The 24202-nt window shown below is 43.6% G+C and overlaps 1 protein-coding gene across 1 annotated transcript; it reads left to right on the forward strand.

Annotated features, from left to right (window-relative positions):
* The first annotated feature begins 370 nt into the window (after nucleotides 1-370).
* Nucleotides 371-9540, forward strand: LOC135112259 (fibrocystin-L-like). The gene is made up of 8 exons (XM_064026522.1): nucleotides 371-1133; nucleotides 1305-1453; nucleotides 2576-2824; nucleotides 3509-3667; nucleotides 3922-4179; nucleotides 4692-4930; nucleotides 5496-5625; nucleotides 9334-9540. Exons 1-8 carry the CDS (start codon nucleotides 1061-1063, stop codon nucleotides 9382-9384), a joined length of 1308 nt encoding a protein of 435 aa, XP_063882592.1. The 5' UTR covers nucleotides 371-1060; the 3' UTR covers nucleotides 9385-9540.
* The last annotated feature ends 14662 nt before the right edge of the window (nucleotides 9541-24202 follow it).

The following is a 24202-nucleotide window of genomic DNA, read 5'->3' on the forward strand; positions in this document are numbered from 1 at the left end:
GCTTTCTTCCATCTTCCTCTTTTCTCGGTTCTTCATTTATGTGCAGTACAGTACGTCGCAATATTAAGATAATAAGTACAGTTTAGATGTTACGATGAACAAACAAATTGTAAAGGAGTGTGTATGTGTGTGTGTGTGTGTGTGTGTGTGTGTGTGTGTGTGTGTGTCCTGATGTCATTTGACCTGTCTCCATAGCTGCAGTTATCCAGTTTCTCTTTAAATTTGCTTACACTAGCAACTGTAAAACTATTACAGCTTAAACTATTCCAGAGATCAGTGCTTTGGTATAGGAAACTATATTTCTTGATGTCACTGAGACATTTACTCTTCTTAATCTTTTTGTATGTCCTCTTCTACATCTTGTTCCCTTATTTACATGTATCTCCAAAACTTGTCGGTCTAACTTTTCCATACTGTTTATTGATTTGCACACTGTTATTAAGTCTCCCCTTTCTCTTCTCTCTTCCAGTGTTATTAATCTCATTCTTAGTCACTCCTCATAAGTCTTTTCCTTCAATTCTGGCACCATCTTTGCTGCTGTCCTGTGCATTCTTTCCAGTTTCCTCAGTTGCTGCAGCGTACTCTAACTCAGGGCATAATCATGGTTGTAATTATTTTTTTCGTCATATTCATGTCCATGTAGGTAAAAGCCACTCTAATGTTACTAAAAATCCTCTATGCGTGGCCAAAATTCCCACATGTGCTTCTCTGGTGACAGTGTGTCCTGGATAATCACCCACAAATCCTTTTCCTTATTACTTTTCTTTATCATATCTTCCCCCTTTTTATAGTTCTATGTAGGTCTCCTTGTACTTTTCCTGTGTGTGTGTGTGTGTGTGTGTGTGTGTCAGATATCCACACAGCTCTACAACACACACTTGCACACACACTGCACCCAAACCAGGCACTTAAGAAACTAAAGACTTATTGTTGTTTGAGATCCCTTAACACTCCCCATACTCTCCTTTTGTCTCATCCCACAGGCATTGTCCGTGATGCTTCCTGTGCTGTGGTTCCATCGTGGCAGGCATGGAAGTGCTTCTCGCTGCGTCGCCACCTCATGATCATTGAGAGCATAGACACAGACACAGAGGTGTGGCGCCTCTCCCCCATCGCCCTCATTGCCAACCCTGGTGAGCAATACAAGTCACCTTCTCCTCTTGTCCCCATAAATCTGTCGATGTGCCAGACTTTTATCTTGTTCCTTTAAATCTATTTACCAGATTGTCAATTCCACTTGGGATTTTTTGTAAGTGTCATTAATGCCGCCTCCTCCTCCTCCTCCTCCTCCTCCTCCTCTCCAGGCCCCAGTGGGTACGTGGATCTCCTCAATGGACCAATGGACAGAGGCTGGTGTGCAGGCTACATGTGTCAGGAGCGAATCTCAACCTTCTTCTCAGTTGTGGTGACCGGGATGACATATGAGATGGCCATGACCAGCACGCCCCCTCAGGTACTGCTATGGTGCTTGTAGTAGTTGCAGTGGTTGGAATGGTAGTAGTAGTAGTAGTAGACAGTGATTGCAGCCGTGGTAGTAGTAGTTGTAGTAATTTTCAGCAGTATAATAATAATAGTAATTGGAGATAAACAGCAGGCAATTCACACCAATCTTTTTGACACATAACTTAACATCATTCAACCCAGCCTAACCTCACTTAAGCCACACTGACCCAGCACAACCTCACCCAACACTAACCCAGCCTAATCTAACCTAATCTAATCACTTACTGCTTCAGGTGCTGCATCTTTAACCTAACCTCACCACACTGATCCTCCACTCACATCACATCCTCAGGTGCTGTGTCTGCACCTGCCACACAGTCCATCCTCCGAGGCTGTTGTCCTACGCATCTTCTTCCCAAAGCCTCAGCGTTATGACATCTATGTGGATAGTGTCTTTGTTCCCCCAGCCAACCTTAACATCTCTGCAGCTGGCTTTCAGCTGTTGCCTGAGGACCCCACCCACCCTTAGGCTTTCCTTCCCACACTGGACAATGTAAGGGATGGCTGTGTGCTGTGTTGTGTTTGGAATGTAAGGGATGGTTGTGTTGTGTTGGGAATGTAAAGAATGACTGTGTGTTGTGTTGTGTAGGGAATGTAAGGAATGGCTGTGTGTTGTGTTGTATTGTTTGAAGCACTGGAACTCTGTACTTTGCCCTGCCTCTCCCTGTCAGTTTGGGGCAAAGGAACAACTGCTCTGCCTTGTCTCTCCCTGCTAGTTTAGGGTAACAGAACAACAACTCAGCCTTGCCTCTTCCAGTCAGTTTTGTCATGCCTCTCCCTGTCAGTTTTGTCATGCCTTCCTGTCAGTCTTGTCATGTCTCTCCCTATCAGTTTTGTCATGCCTCTCTGTCAGTTTTGTCATGCCTTCCTGTCAGTCTTGTCATGTCTCTCCCTGTCAGTTTTGTCATGCCTCTTCCTGTCAGTTTTGTCATGCCTTCCTATCAGTCTTGTCATGTCTCTCCTTGTCAGTTTTGTCATAGCTCTCCTTGATAATTTTAAGCAAGGGAAACACTGTTGTGGCATGCCTGTCCCTATTGCCATCTCTCCAGCTCACCCAGACCCTCCCCTGCAGGTAGTAGGGACCAATTACTTCCAGCGTAGTGCCAAGCTGGTCCATGTGGTGCTGCGCGGAGGCCACGTCCTTGACATCAAGACCACACCCGTGATCACCCTCACCAGTGGCCTCATGGTGAAGGAAGATGAGTTTTATGAGCAGAACCTTGTGATGAATCTGGCCAACCTGTTTGAGGTATCCCCAGACAACATCAGGGTCATCAGTGTTATGCGGGAGGACTCCAAGAGACAGCAGGGAAGGCTGGAGGTGGGTATAGTGCTGGCTGAAGTGATGGTGAGGATGTGTGTTGGTGGGTCTGGTCTATGTTGAGTCCGACTGTGGTGGGTGCAGCTGTGTTTGGTGTGGCTGTGTTGAGTCTGGTTTTGTTGGGTCTGTGTGTTGTGTGTGACCATGTTGTTTGTGGCTATGTTGGGTGTGGCTGTGTTTGGTTTGGCTGTCTGGGCTGCCTGGTCTCCCTTGCTAGTAGCTCAACATGCAAGACTTGTTCTTAAAGGTTTGGGAGTTTCAACTAATTGTAGATCTAATGGAATTTGTCTGGATTTTCAAGGTCATTTTTATTACTCTTGTGATAGGGAATGATCTCACCATGAAAGGGCAGAATTAAACCAGTTTATGCTGTGATGCCTTGCTGTGGAAGTATGTGGACAGCTGTGCTGTGCCTAAGCTCCTGGGATGTAACAGTCCACAAGACTGTCCCTTTCTGCTAGGTGCTAATGGAGCTGAGAGTGTGAGTGATGTGTGCAGGAGTGTGTGATGCTTTTTCTGGGCCATCCTGTGTGAGATTGCCAGCCTGGTATATAGATAGATAGATAGTGGTAGTTTAACAAGGACTGTGACAAAATTGCCTATGAGATTCTTACTATTCATTATATATGAAAATAATTACCAAAGAGAACAAAATGTTTAAGAATATAACTTAAATTTGTTTAGGCTGAAGTGGCCAGCGTTCCAACTACAAGCCTGAATGGTGAGGGGGAGAAGGGAGCAACTGGCGGGGAGGTGATTCCCTATGAGAAGCTGGTGCAGAGTCTGGAAAAGGCCATCAATAGATTCCAGGACGAATCGTGCAGCAACTGTGCCTCTCTCTCGGTAAAGTGAATCTCTGCTCTCTGTTCCTTTGTGATCTTATGTTATCTCTTCCTCCAGTGCCTTCTCTTAAGGCAGACACTGTTCTTTGTCCCTTTTCTAACTTGAATCACCTCTCCCTCCTGTAACTCCTCTTGGTAAAATGGCACTGTTCTCTGCCCCTTTACTGCCTTGAATCATGTCCTCCTGCACTTTGTCAACAGCTGAATCATTAACAGAGGTAGTGTGTTCCTCCAGTCCCCACCTCTCTTCCTCAGGTGAGTGACCCCATCGAGCCACCACCCAAGGAAGCCCCTCCAAAAGCCACAGAGGAGGAAGGCACTGTTGTCATTCCAGATGTCGAACCGTTCTACAAGCAGCAGGAGAAGGAGGTGGCAGAGAAGATCAAGGAGAGCCTGGCAGTGACAGAGTATGTCGAGCCATCCAGTATATTGGTGCTGAGTGGTGTGCCCAGCAGTGTGGTGCAGTACACAGTGTTTGAAATGCAGCCGTCTGTCACTGTACTGGGTAAAGAGGTGTGTCTGTAGTTGTAGTATACAGGACCTGAGCTACACATCTCTGGTTCTGTCTCCATCTTTATTCATCCATCAGTTTATGTACATTTCTTGCCACCATCACCTTTGTTTGTCTACTTGTGGTATACAGGGGCTGGGCTACACTCCTTATCCCATCTCTGTATTCATTCAGTCCTTGTGTGTGTCTTTGTATGTGTGTGTGTGTGTGTGTGTGTGTGTGTGTGTGTGTGTGTGTGTGTGTGTGTGTGTGTGTGTGTGTGTGTGTGTGTGTGTGTGTAATAAACCTTCAGGCCTTTTTGTTTCTCATGAAAGGACTCAAAGATCCACCAATAATTATTCTCTCTCTCTCTCTCTCTCTCTCTCTCTCTCTCTCTCTCTCTCTCTCTCTCTCTCTCTCTCTCTCTCTCTCTCTCTCTCTCTCTCTCTCTCTCTCTCTCTCTCTCTCTCTCTCTCTCTCTCTCTCTCTCTCTCTCTCTCTCTCTCTCTCTCTCTCTCTCTCATCCTCTCCTCAGGGTGCACCCATCAGTGACCTGGGCCACAAGAGTGATCCCTGGCAGGTCACGGCTAGTTTGTCAGGAGCTCCGCCAGGTGCCATCCTCATTGGCACCACCACAGTTCCCTACAGGAACAGCACTGCCACCTTTACCGACCTGTCTGTCAGCAAGCCCGGGGAAGGGTACAACCTCTCTTTCACCATCACCTTCCCCAGCTATGCTCCAGTCCTCACTGCCACCCTGGTGGAGACCTTCAGGTAGGTACAAGTCTTTTTTATGTAAGAGGGGGACTGGTCAAGGGCAACAAAAAGTGCAAAAAAAAGCCCAATGAGAGTGCCAGCCCCTAAAGAGAGGTCAAAAGGACCATCCAAAGGATAAGTGTCTGGTGTAAGAACAGAAGAATAAGAAAATAAGTGAAGCTGTAAGAAGCCATCAGGTCTATACATGGCAGTCCCTGTACAAAACATGCCTACCTATTTCCACCTATCATCCTCATTCTTAAACCTGTGTAATCTTATTTTAAAGCTCACAAAAGAATCAGAATTAACAGCCTCATTACTGAGTCCATTCCATTCATCCACCACTCTATTTAAGAACCAATTCCTTCCTATCTCTTAAATTTAACTTAATCAGGGTACATTAATGGAAGTCTCTAGGGATTAGGCCTAGACTGAAAACCTCAAGTCTGACATGCCAAAAAGGAGAGAAAAGGATCTCAGTATTTACTATTTGCTATTGGAGTCACATAAGTGATCTAATAGCTGGTCATCTTTTGGTCTCCCCTCAGTGCATAAGTGATTTCTTCTTTTTGCCTTCCCTCAGCTCAACACAGATGAGTGCAGCAATGGTCCTGCAGCAGCCCAGCATAGTGCAGGCCAGACAGCCCATCGCCATCACTGTTCAATTTGTTGACGAGGATTCTGGCTTGGTGCTGGATGGCCAGGCCTTCAAGGTGAGGAGACAGACAGGCATGATTGCCTTAAATGTTGCATATAAAGAGTAACAAAACAGTATAATCTTTGTTAACATGATGTGTTCAGTTTGTTGACAAGGACTCTGGCTTGGTGCTGGATGACAAGTCTTTCAAGGTGAGGAGACAGACAGGATTTTTTTTTATTTATTTATTTGATTTTTTTTTTAAGTAATAAAACTATCATTTCTATTATTGTTATCATGAGGTGTTCAGTTTGTTGACAAAGATTCTGGGTTGTAGTTTGATGGCAAGGCATTGAAGGTGAGGAAATGGACAGAAATCAAGGTAAATTTTTTTGGATAGAGTAATATAACAATATTCATTCTGTTATCAAGAGGTGTTCAGTTTATTGACAAGGACTCTGGCCCAGTACCTGGATGACAAGACTTTAAAGGTAGGGTAGACAGGAATTATCAAATCAAGTTTATTTTTTGCATATATGTATGGAGTAATAAAGCAGTATTATTTATGTTATCATGATACATTCATTCAGTTTGTTTACAAAAATTCTGGCTTAATGTTTGATGGTGAGGCTTTCAAGGTGAGGAGATGGACAGAAATTACCAAGTTAATTAAGGGACTGTAATCCACATTTTTGAATGAAAATGTATGCAAAAAAAACAAAATTGGGCTGTGCACGCTGAAAAATCATCCAGCACTTTGGCAACAATCTGCCAAAGTTTGAGCCGTGTGTCTGGGGTGTGACTTGTTTACAATCAGGCTTTAGATTACACCTTGTGGTACTCCTTATGTTTTGCTATTTTTCATGTACTGTATCTGTTTTTTTTTTGTGTGTGCATGATTTTTTAAGACTTTCTTCAGATGTGTGGCATGTTATCCTTAAGTGGTGGGAGGGGAGGGAGTGGGGCAGTAGTTACTTGATAATGAGTCAGTACTCAGTTGGCCTAAGGTGAGGACAGGGCATGTGTGTACTGCCACGCTGGTGTCAGACCACCCACACAACTCATAAAATTTATGAGAGAAATTGTGTTATTATCTTCTGTGAAGACTATGACAGAATGCCATGACCCAGGAAATACATACTTCTGTGACTTGGCCAGCTACCACCACCACATACCTTCAGTATGCTTAGTGCATTACAGGCCTTGCTGTGAGTAAAAAAAAAATTGTAATAGAAAAAAGTAGATCAGCTGTTTTCAAACCTGACAGTGGTGATGTGATGAATTGTGATGTATCATTTGATGCATCATCTGACGTCAGATGAAAAGATGATGAGATGCCTCAAAGGCATGACCTGCAATGAACACCTGCATTCATGAGTGTGGAGAATTGTTCCAAGTATTGGAATACTTCAGACAGGACAGTGAACTTCCCAATTGTGACGGGCGTCTGCAATTACAATGTAGGCTGCTTGTCAAGTGGCTTCACAGACACTCTTGGAGCTGAGTTTATCATTACACTGGAGGAGTACCTGAAGGCCAGAGATGCAGCCATGGACACACACTCAGACTATCTTGGTACTGAGTTTGTCACTACACTGGAGGAGTACCTGAAGGCCAGAGATGCAGCCATGGACACACCCTGCAGGGGGAAGCAGAGGAACACCCCAATTCACACAGATATGGAGTGTGTTGCAGGGGTTGATTGATGATGCAATAAATCACACTTCTCAAATGTAAGCCTTTCTTCTTTAAAGTGATACTTCATCATTAGTTTTATGTGCTATTTACTTTTTTCGTTGTGTATGTCTGCATTGCTCACAGATTTTATGTAAAGATTTTTATTTATTTCATTAAGATATATTTTTCATATGCATAAGTACACATTTTCTAAGTTACGTTGAAAGTCACACACTAATATATATCTTTTCCCTACTATAAAAACATCTTTGTGTAGAATGTGCATAAAATTGATTTAGCAGTAATTACTTTTGTCACTGATAATTTTTAGATAATAATGAGTTGATTTAGTTTTAAGGAGTTATGAGTTAAAAATTGTATAGATATAGAAATTTATATATTAACTTTTCTTCCTCTTATTTTTTTATCTATCATCCTACAATTTGTACGCACTTAAATAGGCATCATAGCTACCGTAAGTAAAAATAAATCATGTTTGTCGGTTAACAGTTTCAAAAAACCTTACCAAAAGCAGACCACAGTCTTGTAAGTTTACATTTTGTTAAGCCAAACCTCCTGGGACCATATGCATTATCACTAAATTACTGCTTAAACATTAAATCATCGTTTTACATCCTCAATATGGTGGAACTTGCCACTTAAATTCTGAAAGATACCGTCTGAAGTCCTCAAGATGCATCATAAAAGATGGGTTCACCTAGGCTGCAATGCTACACTGGCTGTGCAATCCTATAGCCTGACGCTGGCGATGCGATGCTTGCCACGTGAGTATTCACACCGTAAATGATGCTGTGCTGTCAGACAGTGCTTGCATCAATTGTCACATCACTCAGTAGCTCAGTGCATCTGCAGCATCATGGGAGACATTGCTCTGTGGTCTCTTGAGGAGGAACTACTGCTTCTAGCTGTGGCAAAGAAAAAGAAATTGAGTGCATGAAATAAATCCAGCAAGACCAACATACAACCACGGGTATTTCTGTAGTTCTTCTATAAGTTGTTCCATAGCAAACAGTTTGCACCTTTTCTTCCTAGGGGAGCAACAAGCAGTAATGACTGGAAGCTACACAGCTTTGCATCATACGCATCGTATAGCTAGTGTAGCATCACAGCCAGTGTGAACCTGCCTTTAAGATTGCATCCTATCAGCAAGCAAGGCTGTGCTAGATTAACTCCACTGACACTGCCAGCAGCAGCAACAGACTTTTCATGACAAGAAGGAAGTCCTGAATGAGTTGGATGACTGAGCTGAAGACATATCGGCTGGTCTGTACTGGGATCATTGTGATTGATTTTGTGTGGGAAATACTGAAGAGACCAATTTCAAGAAATAAGGCTCTCTCCCCTGAGATGCAAGTGTCCATCACTCTGTGGTACTTCACAACAGGCAAGATGCAACACATCAGTGTGGATGACTTGGGGCCCTCACAGCAGACCACCAGCAGGGTCATCAGTAACACAGTGATGCATGCACCACCTTGGTGTGCAGTCAAAGTTGGCACCACCTGATTGTTGTTTTGACAAAATGACAACAGTGGTAAATAAATACCTTCAATAATTAAGCTTAAACTAGTCAGATTATTGTTGAGAACCATTAAATGAATATATTTGTTTTATTATACATATCATTTTTACTCGTTATCAGCCGTTTCATGCAAGATTCATCAAAAAGCACTACATGTCTGCTTATGTCAGCCGGTAGTGGTGTTAGCACCTTAAGAAAGTAACTCAACAGAGTCCCCTGCTAGGACAGTCACTTAGCACTCAAGTCCCATAATTCAAGTTCCCTTACTAGCTAGGATGTAACCATAGCAGAGTTTTATAAGTATGGTTGCTAGGGTGTTGTAGGGTGGTCCACAAGACTGTTCCTTCCCACCAGAGACTGATGGGCCTAAGAGTGTGAGTGATGTGTATGTGAGTGAGTGGTGCTTTTGTCTGGGATTGGTGGCCTGGTATATAGATAAATAGATAGATGAAGGAAGTAAAATTATACCTCATCTGTTATCCTTCCATAAGAAAGGGCAGGAGTTGAGAGAAATTGCATCTGTACTGTATTTTCTTTCCTGAGCCTCTTCTCTCTCCTCCTCAGGGCCAGACATTTGTGGGTGAACTGCTGGCAAAGACTGCTGAGGGACACTGAGGTTATTCAGAGGTATGCCAAGTGAGAAACAGAAGAGAATATTACAAGGAGGAGGTAGTAGACATCTGCTGAAATGATTACTCCCAGTGAAGTCTAAAGCACTGGATCAGGGAGTGCTGTGAACTTATCATTAAATCCAGCTATGATCTCACTGAACAGTTCTCTTTGTGTCTTCCTATACAAGGTGGAAGTCACAGCCTGCCCTTTAAAGACAACTCTCTTCCTTCACACAAAACTACAAGCACCTAATTACACATACACCCTTCACTCAAAATTCAAAATTATCATGACAACTCCTACACCAGCCTTAAAGTCTCCATCTGGGGAGGGGACCACAAACGTCCCCAGGTCGAACTGCTCTTCTGGTATTGACCCTAAGTGTCTTGACATCCCCCTCAATTTTTTCTTCATTAACTTCTGCATCATTCGCAGTCTTAGATCTAATTTTCAATCTGTAAAACACCATCTCTCCTCTACTAAACCTCATTTTCTTTTCCTCACTGAAACACAGGTGTCTGAGGCAACTGACATTAACCCCATTTCTATTCTCTCATACTTTCTCTATCCTCATTTTCACTCCAAAGCTGGATGTTGCATTTATGTGTGCAACAACTTAACCTGCTCTTGTGCCCACACTATTGAATTTTCCAAGTTTTCCACCATCTGCCTATGACAAGAGTCACTCTCAAACTAAATTTATCTGTGCTGTATACCTCTCACCTCACTCCTCTGACTATAAGAAATTCTTTGACTACTTCCAAAGTGGAGCACATTTTGAGTCTCTTCCCTTTTGCAGAGATCTCCATTCTCGGAGACTTCAATGTTCACCACCAACTTTGGCTTTCCTCTCCCTTCCTGGTGAACTAGCCTTTAACTTTGCCATCCTCCACAACCTAGAGCAATTGGTGCAACACTCTACTCATAATCGTAACTGTCTTGGAGATGCACCCAACATTCTTGACCTTTTCATAACCTCTAATCCTTCTGCTTATGCTGTCACCCTCTTCTCTGTTGGGCTCCTCCCATCACAATCTCATATTTGTAGCTTGTCCCATCGCTCCAATCTCTCCTCAGCATTCCATAAGCAGAAGTGCCTCTGGCATTTTACCCCTGCTAGTTGGGGGAACCAGAGAAGGTATTTTGCTGATTTTTCTTGGAATGACTACTGCTTCTGTGTCAGAGACTCATCTCTGTGTGCTGATTGCATAACAGAGGTGGTAGTGTCTGGCATGGAGGCGTATATTCCTCACTCTTTTCTTGAACTAAACCTTCCAAACCTTGGTTTAACACAACCTGTTCTCATGCTATATATGATAGAGAGGTGGCCCACAAAAGGTTCTTGAGCCTTCCATCATCAAAATCTCATAGGCTTTATATTTTTTGCCTGGAACCATGGTAAGTCTGTTCTACAACTAGCCAAAAACTCATTCATTAATAGAAAGTGTCCAAATCTTTCAATATTTAACTCCCCTCATGACTTCTGGCATCTAGCCAAAAACATCTCCAATAACTTTGCTTCTTCTTCTTTCCCTCCTTTATTTCAACCAGATGGCACCATTGCTATCACATCTATCTCTAAAGCTGAACTCTTAGCTCAAACCTTAGCTAAAAACACTACCTTGGACAATTCAGGGCTTGTTCCTCCCTCTCCTCCATCCTCTGACTACTTCATGCTACCTATTAAAATTCTTTGCAATTATGTTTTCCATGCCCTTGCTGGCCTAAACCCTCGGAAGGCTTATGGACCTGATGGGGTCCCTCCTATTGTTCTCCGAAATTGTGCCTCCATGCTTGCACCTTGCCTAGTCAAACTCTTTCAGTTCTGTCTGTCAACATCTGCCTTTTCTTCTTGCTGGAAGTTTGCCTACATGCAGCCTGTTCCTAAAAATAGTGACTGTTCTAATCCCTCAAACTACCGTCCTATTGCTTTAATTTCCTACATATCTAAAGTTTTTGAATCTATTCTCAACAGGATGATTCTTTAAACATCTATCACTTAACAACCTTTATCTGATCACCAGTACAGGGTTCCATCAAAGCCGCTCTACTGGTGATCTTTTGGTTTTCCTTACTGCGACTTGGTCATCCTTTTTTTAAAGATCTTGGTGAGACTTTTGCTGTTGCCTTAGACATATCACAAGCTTTTGATAGAGTCTGGCACAACGCTTTGATTTCCAGACTACCCTCCAACAGCTTCTATCCTTCTCTCTGTAACTTAATCTCAAGTTTCCTTTCTGACCGTTCTATTGCTGCTGTGGTAGACAGTCATTGTTCTTCTCTTAAATCTATTAACAGTGGTGTTCCTCAGGGTCCTGTCCTGTCACCCTCTCTCTCTTCTTATTATTCATCAATGACCTTCTGAACCAAACTTCTTGTCCCATCCACTCCTACACTGATGATACCACCCTGCACTTTTCAAATTATTTTCCTAGACGTTCAACCCTTCAGGAAGTAAAGAGTTCACACAGGATAGCCACAGAACACCTGAGTTCTGATTTCTCTAAAATTTCTGATTGGGGCAGAGCAAACTTGGTATTATTCAGTGCCTCAAAAACTCAATTCTTCCATCTATCAACCCAACACATCCTTTCAGATAACTATCCCCTCTTCCTCACTGTCCCCTTCTTCTACACTGAACATCCTCAGTCTGCCCTTTTCTTATAATATAAACTGGAAACTTCACATCTCATCTCTAGCTAAAACAGCTTCTATGAAGTTAGATGTTCTGGAATGTGTCCTCCAGTCTTTCTCCTCCCCCCCCCTCAGCTGCTAACTCTGTACAGGGACCTTATCTGTCCATGTAGGCTTCATATGTCTAGGGGATTCCACTCATACTGCTCTTCTAGACAGTGTGGAATCAAAAGCTTCTCGTCTCATCAACTCCTCTCCTCTAACTGACTGTCTTCAGCCTCTTTCTCATATTACATCTCTTGCTATCTTCTGCTATTTTCATGCTAACTGTTCTTCTGATCTTGCTAACTGTATGCCTCCCCTTCTCCCACGGCCTCATTGCACAAGACTTTCTTCTTTCTCTCACTCCTATTCTGCCCACCTCTCTAATGCAAGAGTTAACCAATATTCTCAATTATTCATCCCTTCCTCTAGTAAACTCAGGAACTCCCTGCCTGCTTCTGTATTTCCACTTCCTGTGACTTGAATCCCTTCAAGAGGGAGGTTTCAAGACACTTATCCTTCAGGTTTTGACTACCGCTTTGGACCCTATTCAGGGACCAGCATGAAGTGTTTTTTTGAGGGGGGTGGAGGGGGCGAGGGGGGTTGTTACCCTTGGCCGGTGTCCCTCCTGCATAAAAAAGAAATAAAATAAAATAAAAACGTCAGAGAGACATACACAAATAAATAAACACCACCCATATCTTCCCAATACAAATACTGACAACAGACCCTTTGTCAGGCTGTATGTACCAGATGAGGCCGTGTCAATGCTCACCTTTGAGAACGTCATATTTGAGGCATCAGACGTGAGACAGCAACTCATAGCCAAGGTTGCTGTTGTCCCTGCCGGCTGGTACATGGAGTCCTCTTTGCCACGTGAGTATTGGTGTCAGTCTGGTAAAGTCTGGAGCTCCTGTCTGTGTCTGTACTTCCTTATACAAGACACTTCTTAACTTTAGAGTAATTATTTTGGCTCTGTCATGTAGAGACTGGCACCTCAGTGAGCCTTTTCATTTTTTTATTTATTTTATTTTATTTTATTTTATTCCTCTCTCTCTCTCTCTCTCTCTCTCTCTCTCTCTCTCTCTCTCTCTCTCTCTCTCTCTCTCTCCCTCCTTTTTGTTGGCCTTGGTGAGTGTGTTTTTTCCTCTCGCATCCTTCAGTAATATTCTTTTCTTCATGCCTCCTGTGTTCTTTTTGCTTCTATTCTATCTTTCATTATACTTTTCTGTTATATCCTTCATTTACATCCTTTTTCTCCTCCTGCAGTGTATTCTTTTTCCTTCTTATCATATCTCATCTTTCAGTATCTTTTTCTTCATCTTTGCTGTATTCTTTCTCCTCTACCTTATCCTTCATTATCCTCTTCTTCACTCATTCTGTATTCCTATTTATTTTTTTAATGCACACTTTCCTCCACACACACATTTAAACCTTTCTGTCATGTATAGTTATTTCCACCCCCTCCTTGCCACACACACACACACACACACAAACACACACACACATGTAGGAGTACATAGATAAACCATTAGAAGTTCGAGGTAGGTTCCAGTAATGCGGTTTACACCTCGTTGGGTACTGCCACGGTCTCGGCATTCGGCTGACTGGACGCCTACCAAAAACACCACACATACACGCCTGCAATGGTTTTCCTTTATTGTGATTTAAGCACAACCTGGAGTTTGGGCCTCTCTGTTGTTGTATATTTGCTGTGACCGTGTCTGAGGAATCTAACTGCGCCTGTGAACAGCGCCCGCAAATAAACTCAGGGCACCTGTCTGGAAGGTTTCCGTACCGATCCCCGCTCCACATGTGGTGACCCCGGAGTGACCAGACGTAACGTGATCATCGTGGAGGCAGGGATGGCCTACGGTCTGTGGTGATTGGTGGCAGACTATAACTACACAGTGACTATATGCTGGTCCTCCAGGTACTCTATTATTTTACTTTTGTCCTGTTTGGAATCTATGCCCTTGGAACTATGCCGAACCAGGACGAGGGTTCGCTACTTACATCTAGTGCGTCGCAGGATAGTGTTCCTTCCGTGACCGCAGGTGTTGCCGTCAAACCACCACCCTTTGATGAGACTTCAGTAACATGCTGGTTTACAATAATTGAATCACAGTTTGTTCTTGCCAAGATCATTGTTTCAAGTACCAAATTTCACCATATATTATCAAATTTGCCACTTAGAGTAATCAATCAATTGAGTGATAAAGTCATCAATTCTTCAGACTATGGTGAATTAAAGCAATCTTTGATATCTCTTTTCACCAGGTCAAAGCCTGAACTTCTTGACTCTCTTGTTAATCAAAACATAATGTGTGACAGACCTTCCACGTATTTGAGAGAGTTGCGTAAAATAGCTGCTCAACTAGGGGTGGATGATTCCTTTATAAAGTTAAAGTTTTTGAAAGCATTACCTAGTAGCATCAGACCTTTCCTAGTGACATACTCGTATGAGGAGAGCTCTACACTAGAGGAACTGGCTCGTGTAGCTGAGACATTGTTGGCCTATGGCTCAAGTAATGCGAGTGTAAACAACAGCGCTAATGTTTCCATGGTGGAAGGTAGACAAGGGTCCAGGCCTGCGAGCCAGAACAGAGATAATGGTAATAGAGGCCCAAATTTCACTTCAGCTTGTCAGGATAATGTATTTTCTAGAACTTGTGTTCCCATTGGAGTGTGCGCCTTTCATGAAGGTCAGCGTCCTCAGGTGTGCAGGTACCATCTGTATTATGGTAACAGGGCAAAATCACGTAAACGATGGTGTATACTTTCTTCTACGGCTTCTAATATTTTGCCAGATTCTCGCCCTAATTCTCGCTCTTCTTCCCCCGCTCGCGTATTCCACCAGGCGGGAAACTAGTAGGGCAGTCCGTAGAAATATCAGTTGCGACCGTCGGACTGCCACTTAGAGTAAGTGCCACAATCGGTTGCAAGAATTACCAATTTTTGATAGATACTGGTTCATCACTTTCGCTGCTACCTAATGAATCCATTCCTCAGGCCAACTGCTGTTACTCTTACTAATGCTTCAGGTAAACCCATACGTTGTTATGGTGAAGTCGATGTAGACCTTGGGATACGATGTATTAGGCGTTCTTTCCCTTGGTCTTTCGTCATTGCAGACGTTATACATCCAATTTTGGGAACCGATTTTCTTGCAGCTAACTCACTAATGGTAGACTGTAAAGACCAGTCGCTAATAGACTCCTCTACCCAATGTAAGATTCCTCTTGAAGTTTCTTATTCTCCTATTTCTTCATATTTGGTTAATTATAATGGGGTAGACTCAAAAGCTGTTGAACTACTTTCTCAGTTTCCGGTTCTCACTTCACCTTTGCAGTTGTCAGCTACCACACCTCCTGTGGAAACTATACACCATCGTATTGATACAGGTGACTCACCTCCTATACATTTCAAAGCAAGACCTTTGACAGGTGAGAAGCTCAAAGCGGCTAAAGATGAATTTCAGTTTTTGCTTAATGCCGGAATCATTCGGCGCTCTAACGCTCCTTGGGCGTCTTCTCTGCACCTCGTGTCTAAGAAGGAGCCCGGTGCTTGGAGACCTTGTGGTGACTATCGCGGACTCAATAACGTAACTGTGAATGATAAATATGCCATACCACCTTTGCGCTGTCTCACCATGTCACTTAAGGGTAAGACCATATTTTCAAAGATTGATTTACAGCGTGCATACTTACAGATCCCTGTGGCCAAAGATGATGTACCTAAGACTGCAGTATGCACACCGTTTGGTCTGTTTGAATTTTTGTATATGCCCTTTGGTCTTAAAAACGCAGGTTCCACTTTTCAGCGCTTCATTGACACCATATTGGTTAATGTTAAGAACACTTTCACCTACTTGGATGACATCTTAGTAGCTAGTACAACTCTTGAAGAACACATTGCTGATGTTAAGACTGTTCTTTCTACTTTAGCAAAACACAACTTAAGACTATCTATAGATAAATGTGAATTTTTCAAGTCCTCGCTCACCTTCCTTGGCTATGAGGTCAGTGCTCATGGAATTAGACCACCTCAAAACCGCATCACTGCAATTTCAGAGTTTCCTTTACCTCAAACTTCAACTGCATTGCGCCGTTTTATGGGGATGCTAAATTTCTTTAGACCAATGATCCCTAATTTTGCCGATGTTTGCTTATTCATTGACAGAACTCTTACGGCATAATCCATCTTCTAAATCTCTCTCATGGACAGATGTTGCAAGGGACTCCTTCAACAATTTGAAGCAAGCCCTAGTCACTTGTCCTACCCTCGCCTATCCCTCTCAGAAGGCAACTGATTACCAGCTTGTGACTGACAGCTCGAGCTTCGCAGTTGGCGCAGCTCTATACCAGATTATAGATGACACGCCTACGCCTCTAGGATTTTATTCCAAAAAGCTCTCTGACACTCAGAAAACCTATTCCACCTATGTCAGAGAACTCTTAGCTTCTTATTTGGCTGTCATTCACTTTAAAACACTCATTGATGACCACTCGGTCACCTTGTTCCTTGACCATAAACCTTTAGTTTCTGCCTTTCATTCTAAGTCAGTTGCAAAGTCTGATAGGCAACAACGGCAACTTTCTTTAATCTCTGAATATGTATCATCAGTAGTGTACATCCGTGGGGACAACAATGTTGTTGCCGATTGTTTATCAAGACCATCATGTGCAATTTCAGTTGATTCTTTCGACTTATGTGGCATAGCTCGTTCCCAGGAAGGTGACACCGAGGTCGGTTTGTACAAGGAGAGATTATCCAATTATACCTTGCCCTCTAATCTTGCTCTGTGGTGCGACACATCTACCAACGCACCAAGACCGTTTGTTCCTTCTTCTCTTAGGATAAATGTCATTCATTCATTACACGATCTACCTCATCCTGGTATTAAAACCACTGCTAAAATAATTAAACAACGTTATTTCTGGCCTTGTATGGACAAAGATATAAAGGAGTTTGTAACGAATTGTCTTAAATGTCAACAAGCTAAAACACACAGACACACAATATCACCAGTTTCTCCTATTTCTACTCCTACTGATCGCTTCCAGACTGTTCATATAGATATTGTTGGACCATTGCCTCCTGCTACTCTTCCTAACTACCCATACCCTCTCCCATACAGTTACCTTCTCACTTGCATTGACAGAGCGACAAGATGGACGGAAGCTATACCTGTAATAGACACCACCGCGAGCTCCGTCGCTATTGCATTCGTGGCTGGTTGGATTTCTCGTTTTGGAGTACCGCTACAGGTAGTGACAGACAGAGGTGCTCAATTTGAAAATGAGTTGTTTTCCGAGCTTTCCTCAATTATTGGCTTCCATCACATGCGAATAACTGCTTATCATCCTCAAGCGAACGGTATCATTGAACGCCATCACCGCTCTCTAAAATCAGCGATACGTGCTAGACAAGAGAACTGGTTTTATGCTTTGCCCATAATCTTACTTGGATATCGCTTGACACCTAATATGACCAGTTACTCGCCATTCACTGCTGTCACAGGAACTCATATGTTGTGTCCTTCTGCAATTATCACTAAAGACTCGCCAATATCAACAAACAAAGATACTATACACCGCTTGATTAAAGAAATGCAGGCCATTGATTTTTATAACTTTTCATTAGGTGAATGTCACTCCTCATCTAAACCATATGTTCCTAACGTTCTGTTTTCATGTTCAAAGGTCTGGGTGCGGATTGAAGGTCTGGGTGCGGATTGACAGAGTTCGCAAAAGTTTAGAAGCTCCTTATTCGGGACCTTATGAAGTAATACAACGTGACCCGAAATATTTCATCCTCAGACTTCCTCAGGGTGACACGTCTGGATCTATTGACCGTTTGAAGCCAGCTTATATACCAATCACCAGACAAGCACCATCTAATGATAGAGATGACCTGACGACATCTACCTTAGACTCTAATTCATCTCCTTTGCCTGATATCTCTGCTTCTACACCTTCCCCTTCTGCTCATTTCCAGTCTGATCTTCCTCGCCATACCATACCTAACTTCCCTCGTACAACTCGTTCAGGGAGGACAGTGTATTTCAATCAACACCCTCATTATTTATATTACTAGGTGAACTCCGTTCTTGAGGGGGGAGTATTGTAGGAGTACATAGATACACCATTAGAAGTTCGAGGTAGGTTCCAGTAATGCGGTTTACACCTCGTTGGGTACTGCCACGGTCTCGGTCATTCGGCTGACTGGACGCCTACCAAAAACACCACACATACACGCCTGCAATGGTTTTCCTTTATTGTGATTTAAGTACCACCTGGAGTTTGGGTAAGCACTTTGTATTATGATGGGATTATGATGTATTGTGATTGATATATTTATTCAGTATTAACTTTGATGAACATGTGAAGTGTATGTGATTACAGTTAAAAGTATTTGGGTGATCTTGTTAAGTACTTATTGTGAATGTACCTTGTTGGTGATATTTGATAGAAACATGATTTTCTATGGAGTTGGATTAGTATAACATTTCCAGACTATGTTTATATTATAACTTGTGATGTGTCCGCTAATTTCGTGTAGGATTTCGTATTCACTTAATTGGTTGTTGGCAGGCCTCTGTTGTTGTATATTTGCTGTGACAGTGTCTGAGGAATCTAACTGCGCCTGTGAACAGCGCCCGCAAATAAACTCACGGCACCTGTCTGGAAGTTTCTGTACCGATCCCCGCCCCACAGAGAAAATGTGGAAGGAAGGAAGGAAAGAAAGATAATGAGCGCAAGGAAGAGAATGTTGACAAGAATGAGGAGGAATATCAGAATAACGAAGAAAAGGAGGTGGTGTGGAGAACGTGTGTGTGTGTGTGTGGCGATGACAAGGCGCCAGGTATAAGGTCGTAAAGGGTGAAAGGCGAGGCAAGGCGAGGCAAGCAGCTCCACAAAGGCCTAACGAGCACTCACTCCGGCCGTCACTTGACCTAATGGCGCCTCTGCATGCCTCTATGCCAACACATATTGGCACTCTCTCTCTCTCTCTCTCTCTCTCTCTCTCTCTCTCTCTCTCTCTCTCTCTCTCTCTCTCTCTCTCTCTCTCTCTCTCTCTCTCTTTCTCTCTCTTTCACCGCGTAAGATAAAAGGTAAAGAGGCTTATTAGAAAGATTAGTGACGTCCACTAGATCCATTATCCCGCTCCTGTCTCTCCCCCTCCCGCACTTAGCACCATCAAGGGGCAGGAAAGCAAGCAGTCAAGGGCGATTCTCTCTACGACTGGGAAAGGAGTGATGGTGTCGCCGCGAAAAAAAAAAAAAAAAAAAAAAAAAAAAATATATATATATATATATATATATATATATATATATATATATATATATATATATATATATATATATATATATATATATATATATATATATATATATATATATATATTATATCGAGAAGGGGAAAAATGCGTGTCTGGTGACTTGATCGTGCTAGCAAAATTTAAAAAATCTAAAAAAAAATAGGCAAGGCTGTTCAGTTTTCAGAAAAGATTGAATATAACAGAAATAATAAAAAAAAAAAAGTGAACTTGATAATTATGGAAAGAATGAAAACAGCAGGCAAGTGAAGACGTTAGTGTGTGGCTGAAGGCTTCGCTGTGTGAGTTGTCTTTACCTGCAAGGGATCAACACCGTAATGGCCTGGAGTCTCTCTCTCTCTCTCTCTCTCTCTCTCTCTCTCTCTCTCTCTCTCTCTCTCTCTCTCTCTCTCTCTCTCTCTCTCTCTCTCTCTCTCTCTCTCTAAGATCTATCTATCTATCTATCTGTGTGTGTGTTTTTCCCTTTTCGTATTGAAAGAGGTGAAAAAAGGAGCGGCGGTGATGATGGCGGAAAAAGATGACAACGACAACAGAAAAAGAGGTTGTGAGATGGCTTTCAACAGGCCAAGAACACTCGATGCCTCCTCCTCCTCCTCTTCCTCTTTTCTCTTTCGCCTTTTTTTTTTTTTTTACCTCTCCTCCTTCTCCGTCTCTTCCTCCGACCACCACCACCACCACCACCACCACCACTCGGCTCCTCGCCGCTCCTGAGTCGCTGCCCGGCTTTGACACGCCTTCACCGACTCGCCTTCCGATCACAGGCGACGAGACTGGAGACACTTGGCTGCAATTGTCCTCACAAGGTTTGGTTTCACTGATGCAGCCCTGTGGTGGTCGAAAGGCGGACAGATGACAGGTTCCTTCCCCGCCAGACGCCCCGCACCCCAACACAGCCCGCCAAGCCTCGGGTCACCAGGAGGATCTTATCTCGCGTTATGGTGGGAGTTAGGAAGGTTTCGCGGGGTGCTTGAGGCGCGGGTAGAAGAAGAGACAAAAAAAGGGGAATCTAAATGGAAGTCTTGGTACTGAAACGCACATCTTCGTCTTCCACCCTGGTAAGAGTCTGTTGGAAGATAGCGCCTGGCTGGTGGCTGGTCCTGCTAAGGATAGCTCAGGTGAGGGGACGATCCGGAGGGATGTCGCCTCGCTCGGGGCCCTCCGTGCTTGGCGGCGCAGCGGTGAGGAAGTAATGGAGTTTACCGGCCATAATTCTGACGAGGCTATTTTTGATTCCATGCCGAGAATTAGCACACGACAGACGCGGGACTGACTAGCTGAGAGGATGCCTTTCTTCATGTGCGTTTGCCGAGTTGTGGTGTTCAGGTGCTTCAGTTAGTTTGTCTGTAGTAAGAAGTACATTGATTTCAATGGTTAAATTTAGAGACATGCTTCCAAGTTCAATCTTTCCTTTTTTTTCTGAATTGTAAGTAAAATCTCATCTTTTTCGAGCGACTTGCTAAAGTTTGCTGATCATATGCAAAATTTCACTTTCCATGAATACGCAAGTATCTGTGAAATTTGCTTCGTTTTAAGCCAGGGCAGGCGGAAGTTGTGCCGAGTTGTCTTCTTGTGTAAATATTGCAACAAAAGAGTCATTTAACGTGTTGGCAATTTAATTTTCTTTATTTGTGTGCCGAATGTCGATGCAGCTGAGGAGCGACGGTGAGGGAGTGGAGAGAGATATTACTGTCTTCTTAGTCCTGCAGTAAGCTGGAAAACAATGGATAGGATTAAAGAAGGAAAAAGGTAAGAGGAGAAATCTGCAGCCTCCCTGCGTCACATATCTCAACTTGTGTTTCCGAGGCTTTTTTTTGTTTCTGTCTTGCTCCATGTGCAGGTTTCTTAATCAGACAATAATCTTTGGAGAACACTGAAAGACTTGAACAAATAGTCTGCAAAATAATACAGCCTTGCTCGTGCTGCAAACACACTTATGCTTATTTATTTATTTATGTGTTCATCTATTTGTTTATTTATTCCCTTCGGTGCTCAGCGTGGGAGTTTGTCCCCCGTATTATTTGCTCGTGGTGTGCAGGGAAATGTATTGTGCTGCTAGTGCGTGGTGCAGGAAATGTTGGAATGAATTTGACATCGTGGCTGTAGTGGTGGCGGCGGCGGTGGTGGTGGTGGTGGTGGTGGTGGTGGTTGGTAATGCCAAGGGAGGCTGGGCACCAGAAATGAACACACTGACTCAGTTTTCACACACGTTCTCACGATGAATTAGTGAGAGAAACGTGATCTTGTTCCCAGCGAGGCCAGGCGGCGCTGCGGCTCAGGTCCAGGCAAGGAGAATGGTTCAGACACGCGGAGCAGAGCTGAGTCTGCCTTTGCTTGGCGCAGACGGCTTACCTTGTGTGCAGGTCTGACGCAAATAAACACCAAAACAACTTCCTGTGCTATGAATATGATTTTTTTATATGTTTTCTCTCTAGCTTCCAAAGAACTTATGCTCAGACTTGCTACTTTGCCTCTGCTGACCTTGACAACTTCCAGAACCGTATATCACTTGCTCATTTCCAAGCTCTGAGCCACAGCCTTCAGGTTTCTAGTAAAATGTTCTCAGAAACCGAAAAGGGTCAAGGACTACCAGATTCGTTCGTCCACCGTAATTTTACTTTTATTTTCCTCTCCCCTTTTCCTTTAGGGGTGAAAGATTACGCTTCTCGGGTAGTCTTTTTTTGCGGTAAGTGCAGGATTGTGTCCAATAAGACTTAGGAAAGTGGTAAAGGCGAAAGGAGGAGAATGGTGGGAGGTCGCTGGACGGAGAGCCATGGAGGAGGAGAAGGAGGAGGAGGAAGGAGGAGGAGTACCCGAGATGAGGCGAGAATGGATATCAGATGTAACAAGAAAAAATGGAATAGGACGAAAAGCGAAGTAACATTGCGATGAAGAGAGAGAGAGAGAGAGAGAGAGAGAGAGAGAGAGAGAGAGAGAGAGAGAGAGAGAGAGAGAGAGAGATTGCTCAAATGGATGCTGGAACACACAAAGAAGCAGAGTTGTGATGATGAGAACGGAAGAGAAAAAAAAAAAAAATGTAAATAAACAAGGGACAGGAAGAGCACGGCAACAAAAGAAGACACTTAGAAGCAGAAAACAAAAGAAAATAGCCGTAAACGAGAAATAAGAATTGGATTAGAAGCAGAAGGAGAAGCTGGAAGAGACGATACTAGAGGAGAAGAGGTAGGGGGAATAAAGGTGGGTCGTGTCATTATCTCCTGCGCAACATGTACGGGGCGAACAAGACATAATGGCAGCGGGACGTGACGTAATGGTCCCAGGAAAACGTCTATTTCCCTGGGGTGGCGGCGGTGTGGCACTGGCGAGGCGACGGTTGGAAGGCGTCCACGAAATAATACAGGCAGGGTGGTAATTAGGCACTTTACTGGTGCAAGGGAGGCAGGTCAGTGTTGAGAAGCTGGTGACAAGGTTTTTTTTCTCGCAGTGTTCGTGACTCGCCATGTGCGCGTGTGTGTTTGTTGCTTCACCTTCATGTGGGCGACTGGCAGCAATGAGTCAGCCTTGAGCACAGCCTGTGTCTTTTCCCGCCGCCGTGTGTGGCAACTTTTCAACTCCACTCACTGCGAAATTGATTTAATTGTATCACTGAAAGTATAATTTGCCCTGAACTAGTGAATTATTTCGTCATGACTTCGCCAGTAGTTATTAATTCAATGGCAACACAAAGTTTCTCTCTGCAGTGAGAAGTGACGCAGAAAAACACGTTTCACGCATCACAGTTAACATGATTTTTACTTTCGCGTTAATATATTTCATTATTGGAAAAAAAAAAAAGAATATCATGAACATGAAATTGGAAAATACGTTTTGCCGCAGGTAATGACGGTGTCTGTGCTGTTGGATAAGGCCAGATTGTTTTTTTTTTTTTTTCCTGACTGGTAAAGGAAAGAAGGCGAGAATTTACTGTAGCGGAGAGTGAAAGGGGAAAAGCGGACATGACTTTCCACGCGGCCTGTTCCCGTGAGGTCACACACCCTTGCCACAGGTACCGGAGAGATTCGCTTTCTGCATCGAGTAGCTCACGGCTGAGGCTCAAACCCACGGCCATCAGATCAAGACTCGTGGCCTCTCTCGTGGGAGTTGTGGGGCGGCCTGGTGCTGTGGACTGAGCGAAGGGAAGGGAGGGAAGGGGCGGCCTGTTAGGATGGTGAGAGAACAGGGAAAGGGGGATGGAGAGAGAGAGAGAGAGAGAGAGAGAGAGAGAGAGAGAGAGAGAGAGAGAGAGAGAGAGAGAGAGAGAGAGAGAGAGAGAGAGAGGGAGGGTAAGAGGTCAGCTGTGAAAAGGATGAGGGGAGGGAGAGGAAGTATTAGGGAGGTAGAGGAAGAGGAAGGAGAAAATGAGAATAGTTGAGAAGAGATATGAGGGTCGTTATACCAACACACACACACACACACACACACACACACACACACACACACACACACAGTTTAAAGGCGGTAGCAGTTGGTGTGACCAGAAGCCATTTCCCTTAACCCTCATTAATGAATCCTCATAAATAAGGATCTTTTTTGTGTTAAATTTACAAAGTACGCAGTCTCTCTCTCTCTCTCTCTCTCTCTCTCTCTCTCTCTCTCTCTCTCTCTCTCTCTCTCTCTCTCTCTCTCTCTCCTAATCAAACACAACAATGCTACTTGATTTCGCTTACGGTCCAAACTAATGATAGTGTCGAGTAAATTAGTGGTGTCACTCTGCTTACCCGGGTGTTGGTGAGGTATACGAGAGTGTTTTTCATTATGACACACACACACACACGGAGAGAGAGAGAGAGAGAGAGAGAGAGAGAGA

Source organism: Scylla paramamosain, chromosome 23 (assembly GCF_035594125.1).
Source record: "Scylla paramamosain isolate STU-SP2022 chromosome 23, ASM3559412v1, whole genome shotgun sequence".
In the NCBI taxonomy this organism is placed as follows: domain Eukaryota; kingdom Metazoa; phylum Arthropoda; class Malacostraca; order Decapoda; family Portunidae; genus Scylla; species Scylla paramamosain.

Excerpts from the sequence above, each read along its gene's own strand:
- LOC135112259 (XM_064026522.1), top strand. The coding sequence starts at position 1,061 with ATGATCATTGAGAGCATAGACACAGACACAGAGGTGTGGCGCCTCTCC. Across the intron at positions 2,825-3,508 it reads GACAGCAGGGAAGGCTGGAG|GCTGAAGTGGCCAGCGTTCC; the intron begins GTGGGTATAGTG and ends AAATTTGTTTAG. Across the intron at positions 4,180-4,691 it reads TCACTGTACTGGGTAAAGAG|GGTGCACCCATCAGTGACCT; the intron begins GTGTGTCTGTAG and ends TCCTCTCCTCAG.